General features: G+C 41.1%; 1 protein-coding gene across 2 annotated transcripts in view; it reads right to left on the reverse strand.

Moving 5' to 3' along the window:
• The window catches only part of LOC121381955 (lipase maturation factor 2-like), a 56,259-nt gene extending 53,147 nt beyond the window's left edge, over positions 1–3,112 (reverse strand). For both annotated transcript variants that reach the window (XM_041511389.1, XM_041511388.1), the window contains exon 1: positions 2,995–3,112. In XM_041511389.1, the coding sequence (XP_041367323.1) occupies positions 2,995–3,088 (94 nt within the window). In that variant the 5' untranslated portion in view covers positions 3,089–3,112. The remainder of the gene's footprint in view (positions 1–2,994) is intronic.
• Between the last annotated feature and the right edge of the window lie 13,843 nt (positions 3,113–16,955).

A 16,955-nucleotide genomic window follows, 5' to 3' on the forward strand; every position in this document is an offset into this window, starting at 1 on the left:
GTGGCAATGCAAGAGGGATGGAATAAACTTTGTGGCAATGCTAGAGGGATGGAATACACTCTGTGGAGATCCAAGAGGGATAAAATACACTTTGTGGAGATGCAAGAGGGATGGAATACACTTTGTGGAGATGCAAGAGGGATGAAATAAACTGTGTGGTGATGCAAGAGGGATGGAATAAACTTTGTGGTGATGCAAGAGGGATGGAATAAACTTTGTGGTGATGCAAGAGGGATGGAATAAACTTTGTGGTGATGCAAGAGGGATGGAATAAACTTTGTGGCAATGCAAGAGGGATGGAATAAACTTTGTGGCAATGCTAGAGGGATGGAATACACTCTGTGGAGATCCAAGAGGGATAAAATACACTTTGTGGAGATGCAAGAGGGATGGAATACACTTTGTGGAGATGCAAGAGGGATGAAATAAACTGTGGAGATGCAAGAGGGATGGAATACACTGTGGGAGATGCAAGAGGGATGGAATACACTTTGTGGGAGATGCAAGAGGAATGGAATACACTTTGTGGAGATGCAAGAGGGATGGAATACACTTTGTGGGAGATGCAAGAGGGATGGAATACACTTTGTGGGAGATGCAAGAGGGATGGAATAAACTTTGTGGGAGATGCAAGAAGGATGAAACACTATGTGGAGATGCAAGAGGGATGGAGTACACTTTGTGGAGATGCAAGAGGGATGGAGTACACTTTGTGGAGATGCAAGAGGGATGAAATACACTTTGTTATGATACAAGAGGGATGGAATACACTTTGTTATGATACAAGAGGGATGGAATACACTTTGATAATAAATTTGATCGTTTTACCAACAATGAAAATTACCAAATATTGCAATATGAATCGTAGTTCGGGTTTAAAAAAAAATTCTGGTCAGAAAACCACTGTTATCGGGAATAATGGACATAAATACTGGACAGCTGGCCACAAATACCCATAAGTAAACGCAACTTTTTCGACTTTTTGACTAATTTTAATCACCATTAGCCGATCTAAAAATAATAAAAATTACAAAAAAGACACGAAAATAATACTTACCGATTCATATATGAACTTTATTTCATGTATTTATAAAACATTTAAGTGAATATATGTGAGTAAAAATTATAAACTTGTACCCACTCAACGTGGTTTTTGTTAAAAATTAATCCAGTAGTCTAAAGGTTAAAATCAAATTTAGATAACATATATGTAATTATTAATTCATCAAAAAGCTAATTCGAACATGTGTCGTTTGTACATAATAAAAAATAATTCTGTTTTGATACATGTCACTTATATTAATTTTTGGCATCCAGCTTAAACCATAGTATAATTTTTACTTGTCCACTGGACAATCACTGAGGCACATTTTGCTTATTCAAATAAATTTTCACTTGTTGGGACACACGAACAAGTGCTTATATTTCGAACACAGGTATTGACATTAAGTGTTAGTAATGGGTATTGCTAAAACGCGGACCGGCCCAGAACGCTTGACAAACTGAATTTTTCCTTTTCAACTGTGCATAGTTAAGAAACACAGGTCCCCCTACTGGTATATTTTTTCATGTAGTGGCCTCAAAAAGGGAAAATCACAAACTGCACATGCATGGTACAATACTTTTTGCAAATGCATGTGCCTGAATGCAGTTATAAACGTTGCACGCTTTCCTATACAACCGTGTCCGGTGTATCGACGCGTCCGGTGATTCGGCGCACTTGGTATTTTGCTTAAGTACGTTTAGGAAGTTGTCATGTTCTCGATGTTTTTAACGAATTAAAGTTCAATTCCTTTTTTCAATGGTTAATCAAGTATCAACATATTTGTTAAGGGTGCAATTTTTTTTTTTTTTTTTTTCAGAATTATCAATAATTATATCATAATTTCAAAATAAACCATTCACCTGTTTTCGTGTATATAAACGCGAAGTAGGTCATCCTTATTGATATTAAGAATGATGAAACCAGTCTAAAACACCTTTCCCGCATTTTAAAAGTATAAATGTAATTATTTTTGTTCGGTTATTTTTATTTAAACTGAAAAGGAAAACACAGACAAATGCAAACAAAACGAAAGTTTTACACCTTAATTGACAGTCATTTCAGTTCACAATTGTCACATTGTTATAAAAAAATAAAAGCGAAATAAGATCCACATGTGTGCACAATCTACCCAAGAAAAATAAAATCCATGTAGGCATCTTAGCCATGCATGTCAATGAACATGTATGCATCTGCAGTACTGTGCCACTCAAGAAAACGATTCCGAAACTGATCATGAGATGGGTCATGTGTGATCGTTCATTTTCATAGTAATATTTTTAACAAGACAAAACAAATAAGTACTAAAATAATTATGGGACAATAGTGTAGCGTTTAGGGCTAAAAGTGAGGTCATGGGCGGTCTATAAATAGCAGGGTCAACAATCCACATCTACTGTGCCGAATCACCGGACATGCAAATCATTTCAGATACAAGGGGGTGCCTATATTTATGCACCATTTTAAAATGTTTATTTACTACAGACACGAACCAATTTGTAGTGTATTTCACATTATGCACTGCTTCATTGGTGAGAGGCACATTTTATTAAGTATTTCACAGTGTTCACATAGAAAATGGTCCTTGAATGCTTAGGTGCGCCGATACACCGGACAGCACTGTACTATAATTTTACTGGAGGGTGCTCTGCTTCACTTTTGTTTACTTAAATGGTTATTTTACGTCCATGTTGAATTTTTTTACGTTAACTGATTGCAATCTATTTTGTTTCACATATCGTAGCTGAAAAAATGTAGAATATTATTTCTGTAAATATCGTATTCGTGTTTTTTGTCATTAGGTGAACGCAGTGGAGTGGGCAGTTTGGGCCGTCGATGGGAACACTAACACTGTAAGTTACAGTGTAACAGGACAAAGCAAACGATTCAACCTCGCGGCTCGTGGGGATATCTACATAAAACTACGTTAAAATAACAAATCAGTAACCTACCTGGTATTTGCACATATAATGAAGAAAAGGCAAACAGGTAAATAACTGACATGCACCATAAAAAGAAATCTTTGGTATATTTGATATTCGACATTTTCGATTAAGATGTACCGGAAACAGGAAGTACAATGTATGTTTGAACTCGATACGGAGTTATCTGCAGAGTTCAAATTTAAATATGATTGGAGTTTAAGCCTTTTTTTTTTTATTGAAGGAGGGAAATGTTTTATTTATCGACGCACTCAACACATTTTATTTACGGTTATATGGCGTCAGACATATGATTAAGTACCACACAGATTGAGAGAGGAAACCCGCTGTCGCCACTTCGCAAGGGATTTTTTATATGCACCATCCCACAGACAGGATAGTACATACCACGGCCTTTGTTACACCAGTTTAATTGAATCACAAACATGCATGATTAATGTCAAAATGAAGGTATTTATAGTCTGGAATAGTAATTTTCAAAATAATCATGATCGATAATATATATGATACTTTTAGTTGTCTTCGTTATGTGTTGCAGTCCTGAAAATAATAATTCACAGGTCAAATGATTATCATTTGTAAAGTTCCGTTTTTTATGACATTATCATGATCATGATAGATGATAAAAACAACAATTTTATTGAAAGGGATGCTTGGGCAAGGCTTTTGGGCTAGTATTTAACGATATTTATTGCACATTAAAACTACATTCCCTGGTATATTTTTTATTATTTAAGCATATAGAACAGAAAATCCAATTACGTTTGGTGCATATATGACGCCGCACTCCGCATTGGTTTCACTACGCTGGCTTATCCAGGTCAAAAACAAAGCCATGATTTTGAAAGTGGAACACTTTTGACGGGCTCGTACCGATCTCGGTTTTCATTGGCTTATCACAAGTATAGAATTCCCCAATAAGAGATCACGTGACGTTTCGCAATTTTTGAACAAATTTAACTGTCTTGACTGAGGGGTCTTCTCATATCTCCAAAACATATTTATATCCATAGAGGTACGGTACAACGCCTTTCCAGGGGTCGGTGAGTGGGGGGTTTGCCTTGAAATGTTGACAGTGGCCAGCTGTTGGCATACGCGTTACATGTAAGGGGGTGTTATTAATTACGTAACGCTCTAGGAGTAGAAGAAGAGGGTACTGTGTTCGATTTACGTAACATTTTTCAAGATTGTGTGTTATTTTTATTCATTACTTAGACCTAAAAAGGTGTGGGGGGGGGGGGGGTTAATGCGCGGTCAGTCTAGGATCGATCCCCATCGGCGGGTATAGGCCTACAAAAAGACCATGGTATGTGATATCCTGTCTGCGGGTTTCCAGGGCGCGTGTGCAGGGATTTCAGCGGGGTTGGGGTTATAGACTGTGTTGAGCGAAGTTTATATGGGGCCATGCTCCCCCAAAAAATACATTTAAATTTTTTTTAAGCTTGGGCAAGTAAGGGTTTCGACCTCCAATACCCTCCCCCTGCACATGCACCCGATTCCTCTCTAAGATTATATGTCAAAATTACCAAATGTTAGACATCCAACAGCAGATAAAAGGAAGGATAGGATATGTTTTATTTAACGACGCATTCAACACATTTTATTTACGGTTGTATGGGGTCGGATGATATGCTTTATCTTTGATACCCCCCCCCACCCCTAACTTTACCCTTTGCAAACGAAATAATATTTATTTGAATTTGTCGATTTTAACACGTAAAAATTAAGAAGTGAAAACGTTCATTGTCTACTTTAGTATATTTTATTTTAAAAATATATACATGATTAATGTGTTACTAGTATACAAACTAAACTTTGAAAGTTCTACGAACACTTTACAAAATATTAATTCTGAAATAGGAAGGTACGACTGTCAATAATACGTTGTCAAGATCAAAAATGTTTTAACTACAGCGCAAGATTTCTCTTAATTTTTTTAGACGAACCCTACAATTTGAAATCGGCAAACGCACGTGTTAACTGAAACTGACAACAGGCTGTCGTTTGTGCTTTGTCGAGCTATGGCGGCACAGGCGACGAATCAAGCGTATACGTTTGACGATATCCGTTCATAGCGAACACACGCGACTTTTTTAAAAGTGCATTTGAGCTTGTATTTCACATTTGTACATGATGTTATAATATGGTAACCAGAGAATGTAACTTTAAAGCTAAATATCAACAAGTATTGGTCTATTTGAAATTAATAAAACGTTACAAATGTGACGGTTATTATATATATATAAAACAGGCGCAGCCATTTTGCTCTGAAGTCCAGCGCATACGGTGAGAATTTTGCTGAGCAAAGTGACACGAATGCCACTTTGCTCACTGTTTGCGCCAGGGGGGGAGGGGGGGGGGGGGAGGACATATTTTTATATTTACACACTTTTACGCTATTATAAAGCAAAATATTTAAAAAGTGGGGTCAAATGCCCCCCCCCCCCCCCCGCCTCCTACGCCAGTGGTCATGACCTGTGACCACGTGATAAACTGCGTTAACGCGAAAATGGTACCGCCACTTGAGATGGATGAAATTGCAGGCCCTATGGGCAACCTAGTGAGACACCCCAGCATCAAATAGGTCTAATTAACGAGCTACTCTCGACTCACTAAAATCCAAACCTACGTTAGCTCTTGATCTTTCTTTTTTGACCGACCGCTCAAAATTGCGCCAAATGTCCTTAATCAAAATTGCGCACCTTTTCTCTTTGGCATTTTTTGCTCCTTCAAAATTCCATAGCACCACTACCCACCCACCCGCCTGTTACCGACCACGGTCGCGCTGCTGGTGCTCCCTTGCACCTGCCAGTGCAGGCGGTCCCTCTTCCTTCCCATCCCCACCTTTCCTGTCCTGGACAGAGGAGCCGGCCAAGGCCGGCTCATGTGCCCAGGATAGGCGTGCGCTACAACAGCTTGCTCTGAATTTGCACGTAAAGCCCTATGACCTGACCTGAAATTGGTCTACTGTTCATTTTATGGGGGAGACGCAGAGCCGTATTAGTGCATAGGCCGACTAGGCCCTGGCCTAGGACACCCTCTTTTATGGGACGGTAAAATTTTCCAAACAAAAAACGTTTGGTTCGTCATGCCAGATCTATCGATCCGCACTCCACTGCTCATGTTCATCCGTATATCTCGATATGTTTCCACATAGTAGTAGAATCTACTCCATTCTATAAGATCCCCCACCCCCATCGTGAGCGTCCACGGGGGGGGGGGGGGGGGTGCAAGATGGCACTTACCTCTTTCTGGATTTAGATCTGTTTTTTATATTCGTCAGTTATAGCCTAGTATATGCTAGCGTTACATATTTATAATATTGGCATTTACCAACATTTACCATGATGAATCATAGAATGTTACTTGTAGAAAGCAGGAAATTGCATTTTAGAACATTAAATTTTAAAACATTTACCGGCGAGCATGCCCCGATCTGGAGTCACCTCTAGAACTGACCAAATGGTTGAAAGAAAGAAAGGATTGTTTTATTTAACGATGCTCTCAAACACATTTTAAGAATAGTTATATAGCGTCGGACATATAATAAATCCTCTTGAGTTTATAATAAAGGGACCATCCTGAGTTTGTAGCCATATTATCAAATTGTCAGCTAGTTTAACCTCATAAAAAAAAAACCTTAATGTTTCTTAGGCTACAGATTCTTTCTTTTTTTTTCTTTTTGTTTTCCTAGTGCCCCCTTTCCTTTCTCTCCTTTAAGTCCATCTCATTTCTTCCAGTTCTGGCAACTCCTATCTTTCAACTTCTTTCGCTGTCCATCTCCACATCCCAGTCCTTGTTTCTCCACCCGCGACATGTGCTTGTCTCTTGTGGCTATCTGTGCTGTGGGCTTAGTCTGACCACTTCGGGGAGTATTCAGTAGGCCTAGTTACTTCTGACATTGTTAAGAGGCACTTGTAGCCACCTACTATGCACCCCTACTACCGGCGGTCGTTAATTATTGTCGTGGGCCAGACCAGCTTTATTTGCGGAAGAGGACGAGGATGCCAGGTGGGTGCAGGGAAATACACAGAGACTGCACCCGTGGAGGAAGTTGAGACCGGTAGGCGATGGTGTGGACAGCGCGGAAGACAGAGTCGGGGGAAACTGACAGAAAGGGTCGAAACAGATTGAAATCGTGGGAGAAATTAGAAAGGTTTTTTTATGTTAAGATAATGAGAAGGCTACATATTCTTGCTTCGAATATAAATATCTGTATATGCAATACAATTACATTTCTGGCCATTCTCAGGTCGGTAGCAACCGAAAGGCCGGGGCGGGGAACTGTACCCTCACTTTTAACTACTCTGTATAAATCCGGTTTAAAATATGGCTTGTGCCCCTCTCCAACTAGACTGTCCCTCCACTACAGATTGTGCCCCATCCCCACCCCTACCCCATCCCCATCTTCAGATATCGTTCCTACGGGCACGATTCTAATGTTCTATAGTAGCTCAAATTCCATACGTATCATTTCATTTTTCCTCCAAATACCGAATACAATTTTAAATAACCGGGTGAAAAGAAATCCCGACAAAAATTCAGAATGTATTTAGCCGCATAATGCTTTATAAATATTTAAATCATGTTAATTACGATAAATAACTGCATACATATACTAGTATACACGCCCGCACACGCACACACGTTAATATTATTTAAGCCCATATCCGATTTATTGTGTACGAATCCGAACCGATGGTTTCTCGGGCGTTATTTCGTGATAAGCAATAATTCACAAACGTCTCCAATAAGTATTTGTTGGATGTTGACAGAATTTTCGGGTTCCTACTGATGGAATAATTAATAATAAAGTTAAATATCACAGTCCTATTGCGTGGCCTCCCATTGTTCATGCACCCCCCCCCCCCCCCAATTTGTAAACAGGGCTACTTTTGCGAGATCTCGCGTGAGTTAACGGTTAGCGTCCACGAGTTGTTCCGCTACACGCACATGCGCAGTGGAATGTGAAAGAGGTCTATTCAACTTGTAGACAAAAGTTTCTAGAAGATGATTTCTTACTCTGTCTGATCTCTCTGCGAGTCTTGGCCCTGGAGTAGTACCCGGGCCTGCCGGGCGTCATGACCTACTTTCCGTGACCTTGACCTTGATGACGTCACGTGACCTCGTCCTACTGGCCCTGACCTACTTAGACTGGCCTTGACCTTGATGACGTCACGGACTACTGTACCGTGTGCAACGTCCTACTGACCCGGCCCCGACCTACTTAGACTGACCCTGTCCTACTTAGTCTAATCCTGACCTATTTAGCCCGACCCCGATCCGTCGTACTTAGCAACGCCCAGTGCTATCCTGTCTGTGGGATCCCTTGCTACTAATGGGAAACTGTAGCGGGTTTCCTCTCTAAAACTGTCCAAAAGTATGTTTCACATCCAATAGGCAATGATTCATAAATCGAGGTGCTCTAGTGGTGTCGTTAACCTACCACATCTAAGGACTCGGCCCGACGCCAGGTAGTGTGTTTAATTTTAGCGCACTGAATGATGAATGGTTATCACTGTTTACATCCGGGAAGCGGTGGTATCCTATTTTATTGTTGGTGGCAATACTGAACTAGAAGTTACATTCTTAAAGACGTGAAATAAGAAATGATTTAAATGGTGTAAAATAGAATTCTCGCTCTACCCTATCTGATAGCGCATTCACAAGATTATTATGAACTAACCATATTTCGTCACTTCATTCCGCGCTTCGCCGCTCGCACATATAACGGTTTAAATGACAGATGTTGTTAATATGCGTTTAGTAGTCAAGTGCGAACGACTTCGCGTCCAGTGCTGAGGGTACGTCGTTCGTATCTCATGTGGGGAAATTATATTTTTCTATTATTTTTTAAACCAAAATAATAATTTATAGTTTGTTTTTATTTTACTTATTTACTTACTTATTTATTTGTTTATTTATTTATTATGTTACGATTTTTTTTTTCAAGCAGCCTCTAATAACCCTGTGGGGACGGGACGTAGCTCAGTGTTCCCTTGATGTGCGGTCGGTCTGGTATATATCCAGCCAATGCTCCACAACTGGACAACGGTATGTACTATCCTGTCTGTGGGATGGTGTAGGATCCCTTGCTGCTATTCAAAAAGAGTAGCCCATGCAGTGGCGACAGCGGGTTTTCTCTCAAAATCTGCGTGGTCCTTAACCATATGTCCGTATAACCGTAAATACAATGTGTTGAGTGCGTCGTTAAATAAAACATTTCTTTCTTTCTTGTATAACCATAAATAAAATATGTTGAGTAAATAAAACATTTCCTTCCTCGTAAAATAAAGATTAATTGAACACAAATATTTTATTTTGTTTTAGCCATAGGAAAAGAAAGACATATTTGTCTCGAAGAAAGGAATGCTTGTTAAGAAGAAAGGCATATGTGTTAAGGAGAAGAAAGGAATATTTGTTAAGGAGAAGAAAGGAATATTTGTTAAGGGAAGAAAGGAATGTGTGTGTGTGTGTGTGTGTGTGTGTGTGTGTGTGTGTGTGAAAGAGATCCCCAGCCCATTGCTTTGAAGAAAGAACGCGTGACTGCAACTGAACGCTCCGACCTAAACTATGATCTTTTAACTACATTTTAAACACAAGTATTTCCCTAGAGTACAAGCCTTTTTACAGGGCTTTTTTAATTACCAAATAGGTAAATACAGTGGTCGATCTAGGATCGATCCCCGTCGGTGGCCCATTAAGCTATAGCCAACTAGAACTCTACGATCCCACGTGGAAAAAAGAAAAAGAGGAACAGAACAAGTCCCCGACACCCAAAGTCGTCATGGTCTCCCCAACACAACAAGTGGTAGAGCAAGCCAAGGCCGAGCAGAAACGGAAACGTCAAGAGAGTGGCGTGGAACAGAAACGACGAGAGCAGACTGGGCAAAAACGGCACAAGCATTTCTGAGAAGACTATAAAAGGGGGCATGGCAGTTTCAACATCGTCAGTTCACGTCGAACACTTCAACAATCAACATCATGAATCAGAATTGGTTTATTCCGGAACATGTCATGAACAAAAGATCGTGTCCCGTATGTCCAAAGACTTTTTCAAAACCATCAAATATGCTACGTCATTGGAAGACCTTCCATTCAGCTCAACTCCAGGCTCCTATGGCTCCTATAGTTCCGGCTCCTCTGGCTCCGGCTCCGGCTGCTAGGGCTCATATAGCTCCTCTGGCTCCTAGGGCTCATATAGCTCCTCTGGCTCCTATAGCTCCTGCTCATAGGGCTCCTATAGCTCCTGCTCCTCTGGCTCCTATAGCTCCTATAACTCCTGTTCTGGCTCCTATAGCTCCTCTGGCTCCTCTAGCTCATATAGCTCCTGCTCCTCTGGCTCCTATAGCTCCTGCTCATAGGGCTCCTATAGCTCCTGCTCCTCTGGCTCCTATAGCTCCTGCTCCGGCTCCTACAGCTCCTGCTCCTCTGGCTCCTATAGCTCCTGCTCATAGGGCACCTATAGCTCCTGCTCCTCTGGCTCCTATAGCTCCTGCTCCGGCTCCTACAGCTCCTCTGGCTCCTCTAGCTCATATAGCTCCTGCTCCTCTGGCTCCTATAGCTCCTGCTCATAGGGTTCCTATAGCTCCTGCTCCGCTGCAGCAGCAGCCCCTAAGATTGTTACATCCGTTCACCATGATCGTGTCGGGACCCACGTCGTGTGGAAAGACAGTTTTGTTGTACAAACTGCTAAGGGATGGTAAAATCCAGCCGCCTCCCCAGCGCATCATCTGGCTCTACAAAAGATGGCAACCCCTCTATGATACGATCAAAATGGTTGCTCGAGTGAAATTTGTTCAAGGCATACCCGAGAATTTGGAAAAGGATCGTTATTTGGATTCGAGAGTCAGAAATCTCATCGTGTTGGACGACCTGATGTCTACAGCTGGAAAAGACCCTCGCATCACCGACCTGTTCACGGAAGGAAGTCACCACAGAAACCTCTCTGTGATTGCCATCAACCAGAACTTGTATCACAGCAAGGACCCGACACAGAGAAGAAACTGTCATTACCTGGCACTGTTTAACAACCCCATCGACAAGCAGCAAGTCCTAACCTTGGCACAGCAGATGTATCCTGGAAATACTCGTCATTTCATGCAGCGGTTTGAGGAAGCTACCCACAGGCCCTACGGATATCTCTTGGTGGACTTGAAACCGACCACGCCCGAACATTGGCGTCTTCGGCCTAATGGTTTACAGACGGGGCCGTCCGAATGGTATAAAAGCATGAACGTAACGGCGAATGTCTCAAAAGAGTTGCAGCCACCGACGAAGAAAGAGCTCTACATGCAAATCATGCAAAGAAACGCATTCAAGAGAAAATTACCAGGCATACCCGCCTACGAAAGTGACGACGAAGAAGAAGATGAGGTGGAACCCTATCTGAAAAAAGTCAAGAGAATGCAGTCTTGCGATACGTGTGGTCTGGTCTTTAAAGACGGAAGCGACTTGCAGCGACACGTGAAAACGTGCGAAGAGGGAAATGAAAAAGAAGAAGAGCCGTCGCCCGACCTGGAAAACGAAGGCATTCGTCTCATGGTGGAACGTGTATTCGACATCAATCGTGACTATCTCCAAAGCAAGAGGAAACGCTACGAAGAAAAAAACATGTCCCAAGATGCCATTGAAAGAAACATGAAGACATTGCAATGGAAGTTATTTAAAGACACGTACTCTCGCTTCCTGACCTATATGCATTACTTTGACAAAGGTCCGAACACCAGAAAATTTTTACAATTTGTGAATCCAGACAAAGATGTGAGACCACAGATTCGTTCTAAATTAAATCAGTATCGTTCATGGATCGGCGAATATTTGGATGAACAAGACGACGACGATACCGACGATGAGGAGGACGACGATGATGAAGAGAAATGAACACTCATATTATTCACATGTCGCCCTTAAGGCCTCTCGATGTAACCCAGTGTGTGTCCATTTTATATATGTGTCAGTGATTTGTAATTTAGAAATAAATGAAAAACCAAAACCATTGCGTTTGTTTTTTGTGTTTTTACTCTATGACTAGATTTGTGATTGGATATTACTACCGCTACTTTATAGTAGCAAGAGCTGTGTGTACAAGACAGAACATACCACGATCTTTGATATACCAGACATAATACACTAGTTGGCTATAGCTTAATGGGCCACCGACGGGGATCGATCCTAGATCGACCACTGTATTTACCTATTTGGTAATTAAAAAAGCCCTGTAAAAAGGCTTGTACTCTAGGGAAATACTTGTGTTTAAAATGTAGTTAAAAGATCATAGTTTAGGTCGGAGCGTTCAGTTGCAGTCACGCGTTCTTTCTTCAAAGCAATGGGCTGGGGATCTCTTTCACACACACACACACACACACACACACACACACACACATTCCTTTCTTCCCTTAACAAATATTCCTTTCTTCTCCTTAACAAATATTCCTTTCTTCTCCTTAACACATATGCCTTTCTTCTTAACAAACATTCCTTTCTTCGAGACAAATATGTCTTTCTTTTCCTATGGCTAAAACAAAATAAAATATTTGTGTTCAATTAATCTTTATTTTACGAGGAAGGAAATGTTTTATTTACTCAACATATTTTATTTATGGTTATACAAGAAAGAAAGAAATGTTTTATTTAACGACGCACTCAACACATTGTATTTACGGTTATACGGACATATGGTTAAGGACCACGCAGATTTTGAGAGAAAACCCGCTGTCGCCACTGCATGGGCTACTCTTTTTGAATAGCAGCAAGGGATCCTACACCATCCCACAGACAGGATAGTACATACCGTTGTCCAGTTGTGGAGCATTGGCTGGATATATACCAGACCGACCGCACATCAAGGGAACACTGAGCTACGTCCCGTCCCCACAGGGTTATTAGAGGCTGCTTGAAAAAAAAAATCGTAACATAATAAATAAATAAACAAATAAATAAGTAAGTAAATAAGTAAAATAAAAACAAACTATAAATTATTATTTTGGTTTAAAAAATATATAGAAAAAATATAATTTCCCCACATGAGATACGAACGACGTACCCTCAGCACTGGACGCGAAGTCGTTCGCACTTGACTACTAAACGCATATTAACAACATCTGTCATTTAAACCGTTATATGTGCGAGCGGCGAAGCGCGGAATGAAGTGACGAAATATGGTTAGTTCATAATAATCTTGTGAATGCGCTATCAGATAGGGTAGAGCGAGAATTCTATTTTACACCATTTAAATCATTTCTTATTTCACGTCTTTAAGAATGTAACTTCTAGTTCAGTATTGCCACCAACAATAAAATAGGATACCACCGCTTCCCGGATGTAAACAGTGATAACCATTCATCATTCAGTGCGCTAAAATTAAACACACTACCTGGCGTCGGGCCGAGTCCTTAGATGTGGTAGGTTAACGACACCACTAGAGCACCTCGATTTATGAATCATTGCCTATTGGATGTGAAACATACTTTTGGACAGTTTTAGAGAGGAAACCCGCTACAGTTTCCCATTAGTAGCAAGGGATCCCACAGACAGGATAGCACTGGGCGTTGCTAAGTACGACGGATCGGGGTCAGGCTAAATAGGTCAGGATTAGACTAAGTAGGACAGGGTCAGTCTAAGTAGGTCGGGGCCGGGTCAGTAGGACGTTGCACACGGTACAGTAGTCCGTGACGTCATCAAGGTCAAGGCCAGTCTAAGTAGGTCAGGGCCAGTAGGACGAGGTCACGTGACGTCATCAAGGTCAAGGTCACGGAAAGTAGGTCATGACGCCCGGCAGGCCCGGGTACTACTCCCTGGCAATGCGATAAGCATTCAGGTTATCCCCGGTAGGTTCATGTTTGAACCTCTCGAGGGTCCTCTTTCGCTCTTTGATTGCATCTTTGCAATTATCATTAAATCATGGTTTATTGAAACGCTTTGGTACTGCCGAATTCTTAGGAATAGTTTCATCTGCAATGTCCTTCAAAATGGAAGTAAACAAAGGCATGGGATCATCAGCACCGGTAATGTTGCAGTCGAGTGCTGCGCAGATGCTGAAATTGATCCCAGTTTGTCTTCGTCAACCCCTATCTCTGAACCCTTTCAAGTGACGGAATGAATGAATGAATGAATGAATGAATGAATGAATGAATGTATAATGACACCCCAGCACGAAAAATACATCGGCTATTGGGTGTCACACTATGGTAATGTATACAAATAAGGTGATGATCATCATCAATATATAAATTCAAGATTTAAATAAAAACAGTGTAAAGAACTGTGCAAAAATACAAATATCACAGATAGATACGGACTTTTACTCAAAACTTCAATCTGTGCTGTAGGCCTATTGGCCATTCTCAAAGAGAATGTTACACCCCTGCACCACGATGAGGTTACAGCACGCGCAGGGGTTCAAGTGATGGATGGCCATCATTCTCCAAAATAATTGGAAAGTGTTGGAAAGTGGTCACTACCACAAGGGTCTGGACCAACGTTCCAGAAGTGAACAAAAAGTGACGAACTACTAAAGGTTATGTCTATGGAAGTGAAAGAACCACTTGCAAAATGAAAATATGTACGACTTTTATCACTGAGCTAAATTAAGTAAGTCCTCAAATTGTTTTCCTCTGGTGTTAATATCCTCACATCCCCACAAAGTGGTGACCATTAAAATCTTCCATAACAATAACAGGAGTAGGGAGCTGGTTAATAAGACCTTGAAAGTCCCTAGAATTGAAATTAAAATTATTACAAAGAGGTACACAAATCGAACATAAAGTTTGGTGAAAGTTATTGTAGAGGTTAAGTCCTCTAATATTTACACCGTCGGTGTCTTTCAGAAAGGTTTCCTGAAGACATACTGCAAGAGGATTATATTTTTAAATTAGAAGACTTAATTCATCAAAATTGGGCTTAAGCACACGGCAGTTCCAATGAAGAATTTTATTTATCATCAGGTGGGAGTATGGGAATTATCTTTGACTTTGATGTTGGTCGCTTTGATTGTGCACGATCAAGTGACGAGATTTTCATCTCATCGTCCATATCATCCAAAGCCTCAAATGTATTGCTGGTCTGGACGGAATTCTGTTCCGCATTTTTATTCCGACCAGAACTGGGAAGACTGGGTACTGGTACCCCAGCACTCGACCTACCTGATGGATTCTTTGAATCCATAGACACCTTGCGTTTTTGCTTTTTCTATGTCAAAACGTTTGTTGGGGGGGGGGGGGGGGGGGGGGGTTGGTGTTTTTTTGTACTTTGCCTTATCGTATCGCCACGTCAAATCTGTATTTACTAATATACTTCTGGTGGAGACCTTCACTACAGCAGGTTGACTGAACTCCACAAGTCTTCTGGCATCAGTAAAGATTAGGCGTTTCTTAACTCTAACCTGCTGAAACCTTTTTTCTATTTTCCACCTTGAACACACTCACGAGTGTACGAAGTGGTATCCTTTGCAGTTGGTACACACCAGGCCATTTTTGCAAGTTTTACTGTCGCAACGAGCACATGTCAGCTTGCCTCGACAGGTATTATGATAATGATCATATGTTTGGCATTTAAAGCAGATTTGGGACAATGGGCTCAACAGGTATGTTGAGGTACCCAGTCTTAATCGATTGTGGAAGGGTAGATGTACTGAATGTTAAAACAAAGGTATTCGTCGAAACCAGTTCATTGTTCCGACGAACCTTTATTCTTCTGACAGCAGTGGCATCTTGTGATGATAGGTTTTCGCATAATACCTCATCAATGACACCTTTCAAATCTCAACATCTAATAACTCCCTTGGATGCATTTAGGGAAGAGTGTGGCGATACGGTGATGCAAATATTGGCAAGCACGGTCGACTTGGGAAGACGTTTAGATTGTCTCTCCGCCGAACACTCAACAAAACAAGGACCCATTTTTCAATTTTGTAACAATTTTTGGCTCCCCGGCCAAACCGACGAGCCCTTTTTGAATAGCAGAAGGTGATACTTTTTTCAAGGCCCCCTCGACAAGGATTCTTGGCCAGTTCGAAGAAATTACCTTTGATTTCTTGATATTGGCAAATTTTCGAACAGTCGTGGACTCTTCATCAGATAATGAATAGTCCGAAACATCGATGTGGACCCTTTCCAGGATCCCATCTGAAGGGGGGCGGGACGTAGCCCAGTAGTAAAACGTTCGCTTGATACCCTCAGATATGCCCCAAGTCAACCACCAGGATCCCATCGTCCACTTTTACAGGTCGCATCTCACGTTAAACAAGGTGCCCCAAAAGGGGAGTTGTACTGTATTAGCCATTCTTAGAGGGAATGTTACACCCCTGCACCACGATGAGGTTACAGTACGCGCAGGGGTCAAAGAACAAAGTCCGGTATTTCTGTCATGAATTGAAACCTGACTACCCCTTTAATAAGGGTGTTAGGTTTAGCATAAGTCTATCTTCAACCAACGATATATAATGTAATATTCAAACAATGAAAAAGAATTGAAAATAAACACACACACACACACACACACATATACATACACAGTGCCACACACACACACAGTCACACACACACACACACACACACACACACACAGTGTCACACATATACACACACACAGACACAGATAGAGAGAGGGGCACCACACACACACACACACACACACACATAGAGGGGGACACCACACACACACACACACACACACACACACACACAAATACACGGCAATTTGGTGAATTTGGTCAGAAAACATTTAGCGAAGTTTATGTTTCTGTTATCCATACAGCCTGGAATGAGTGTTTATATAAAATGTATTATTATATATTTTGGGGGGTTGTTATTGCTATTATTAAGGCCTAAACAAAATTAATGTTTTTTTAATGTGTCTTAAATTATAATACGTCTATGTTTCCGAGAACCTGACCCTTAGAAAAAAAGGTGGGGGGGGGGGGGGACAACAACCCTACTACTACTACTACTACTACTACTACTACTACTACT

This window comes from Gigantopelta aegis, chromosome 9, assembly GCF_016097555.1.
Source record: "Gigantopelta aegis isolate Gae_Host chromosome 9, Gae_host_genome, whole genome shotgun sequence".
Classification (NCBI taxonomy): domain Eukaryota; kingdom Metazoa; phylum Mollusca; class Gastropoda; order Neomphalida; family Peltospiridae; genus Gigantopelta; species Gigantopelta aegis.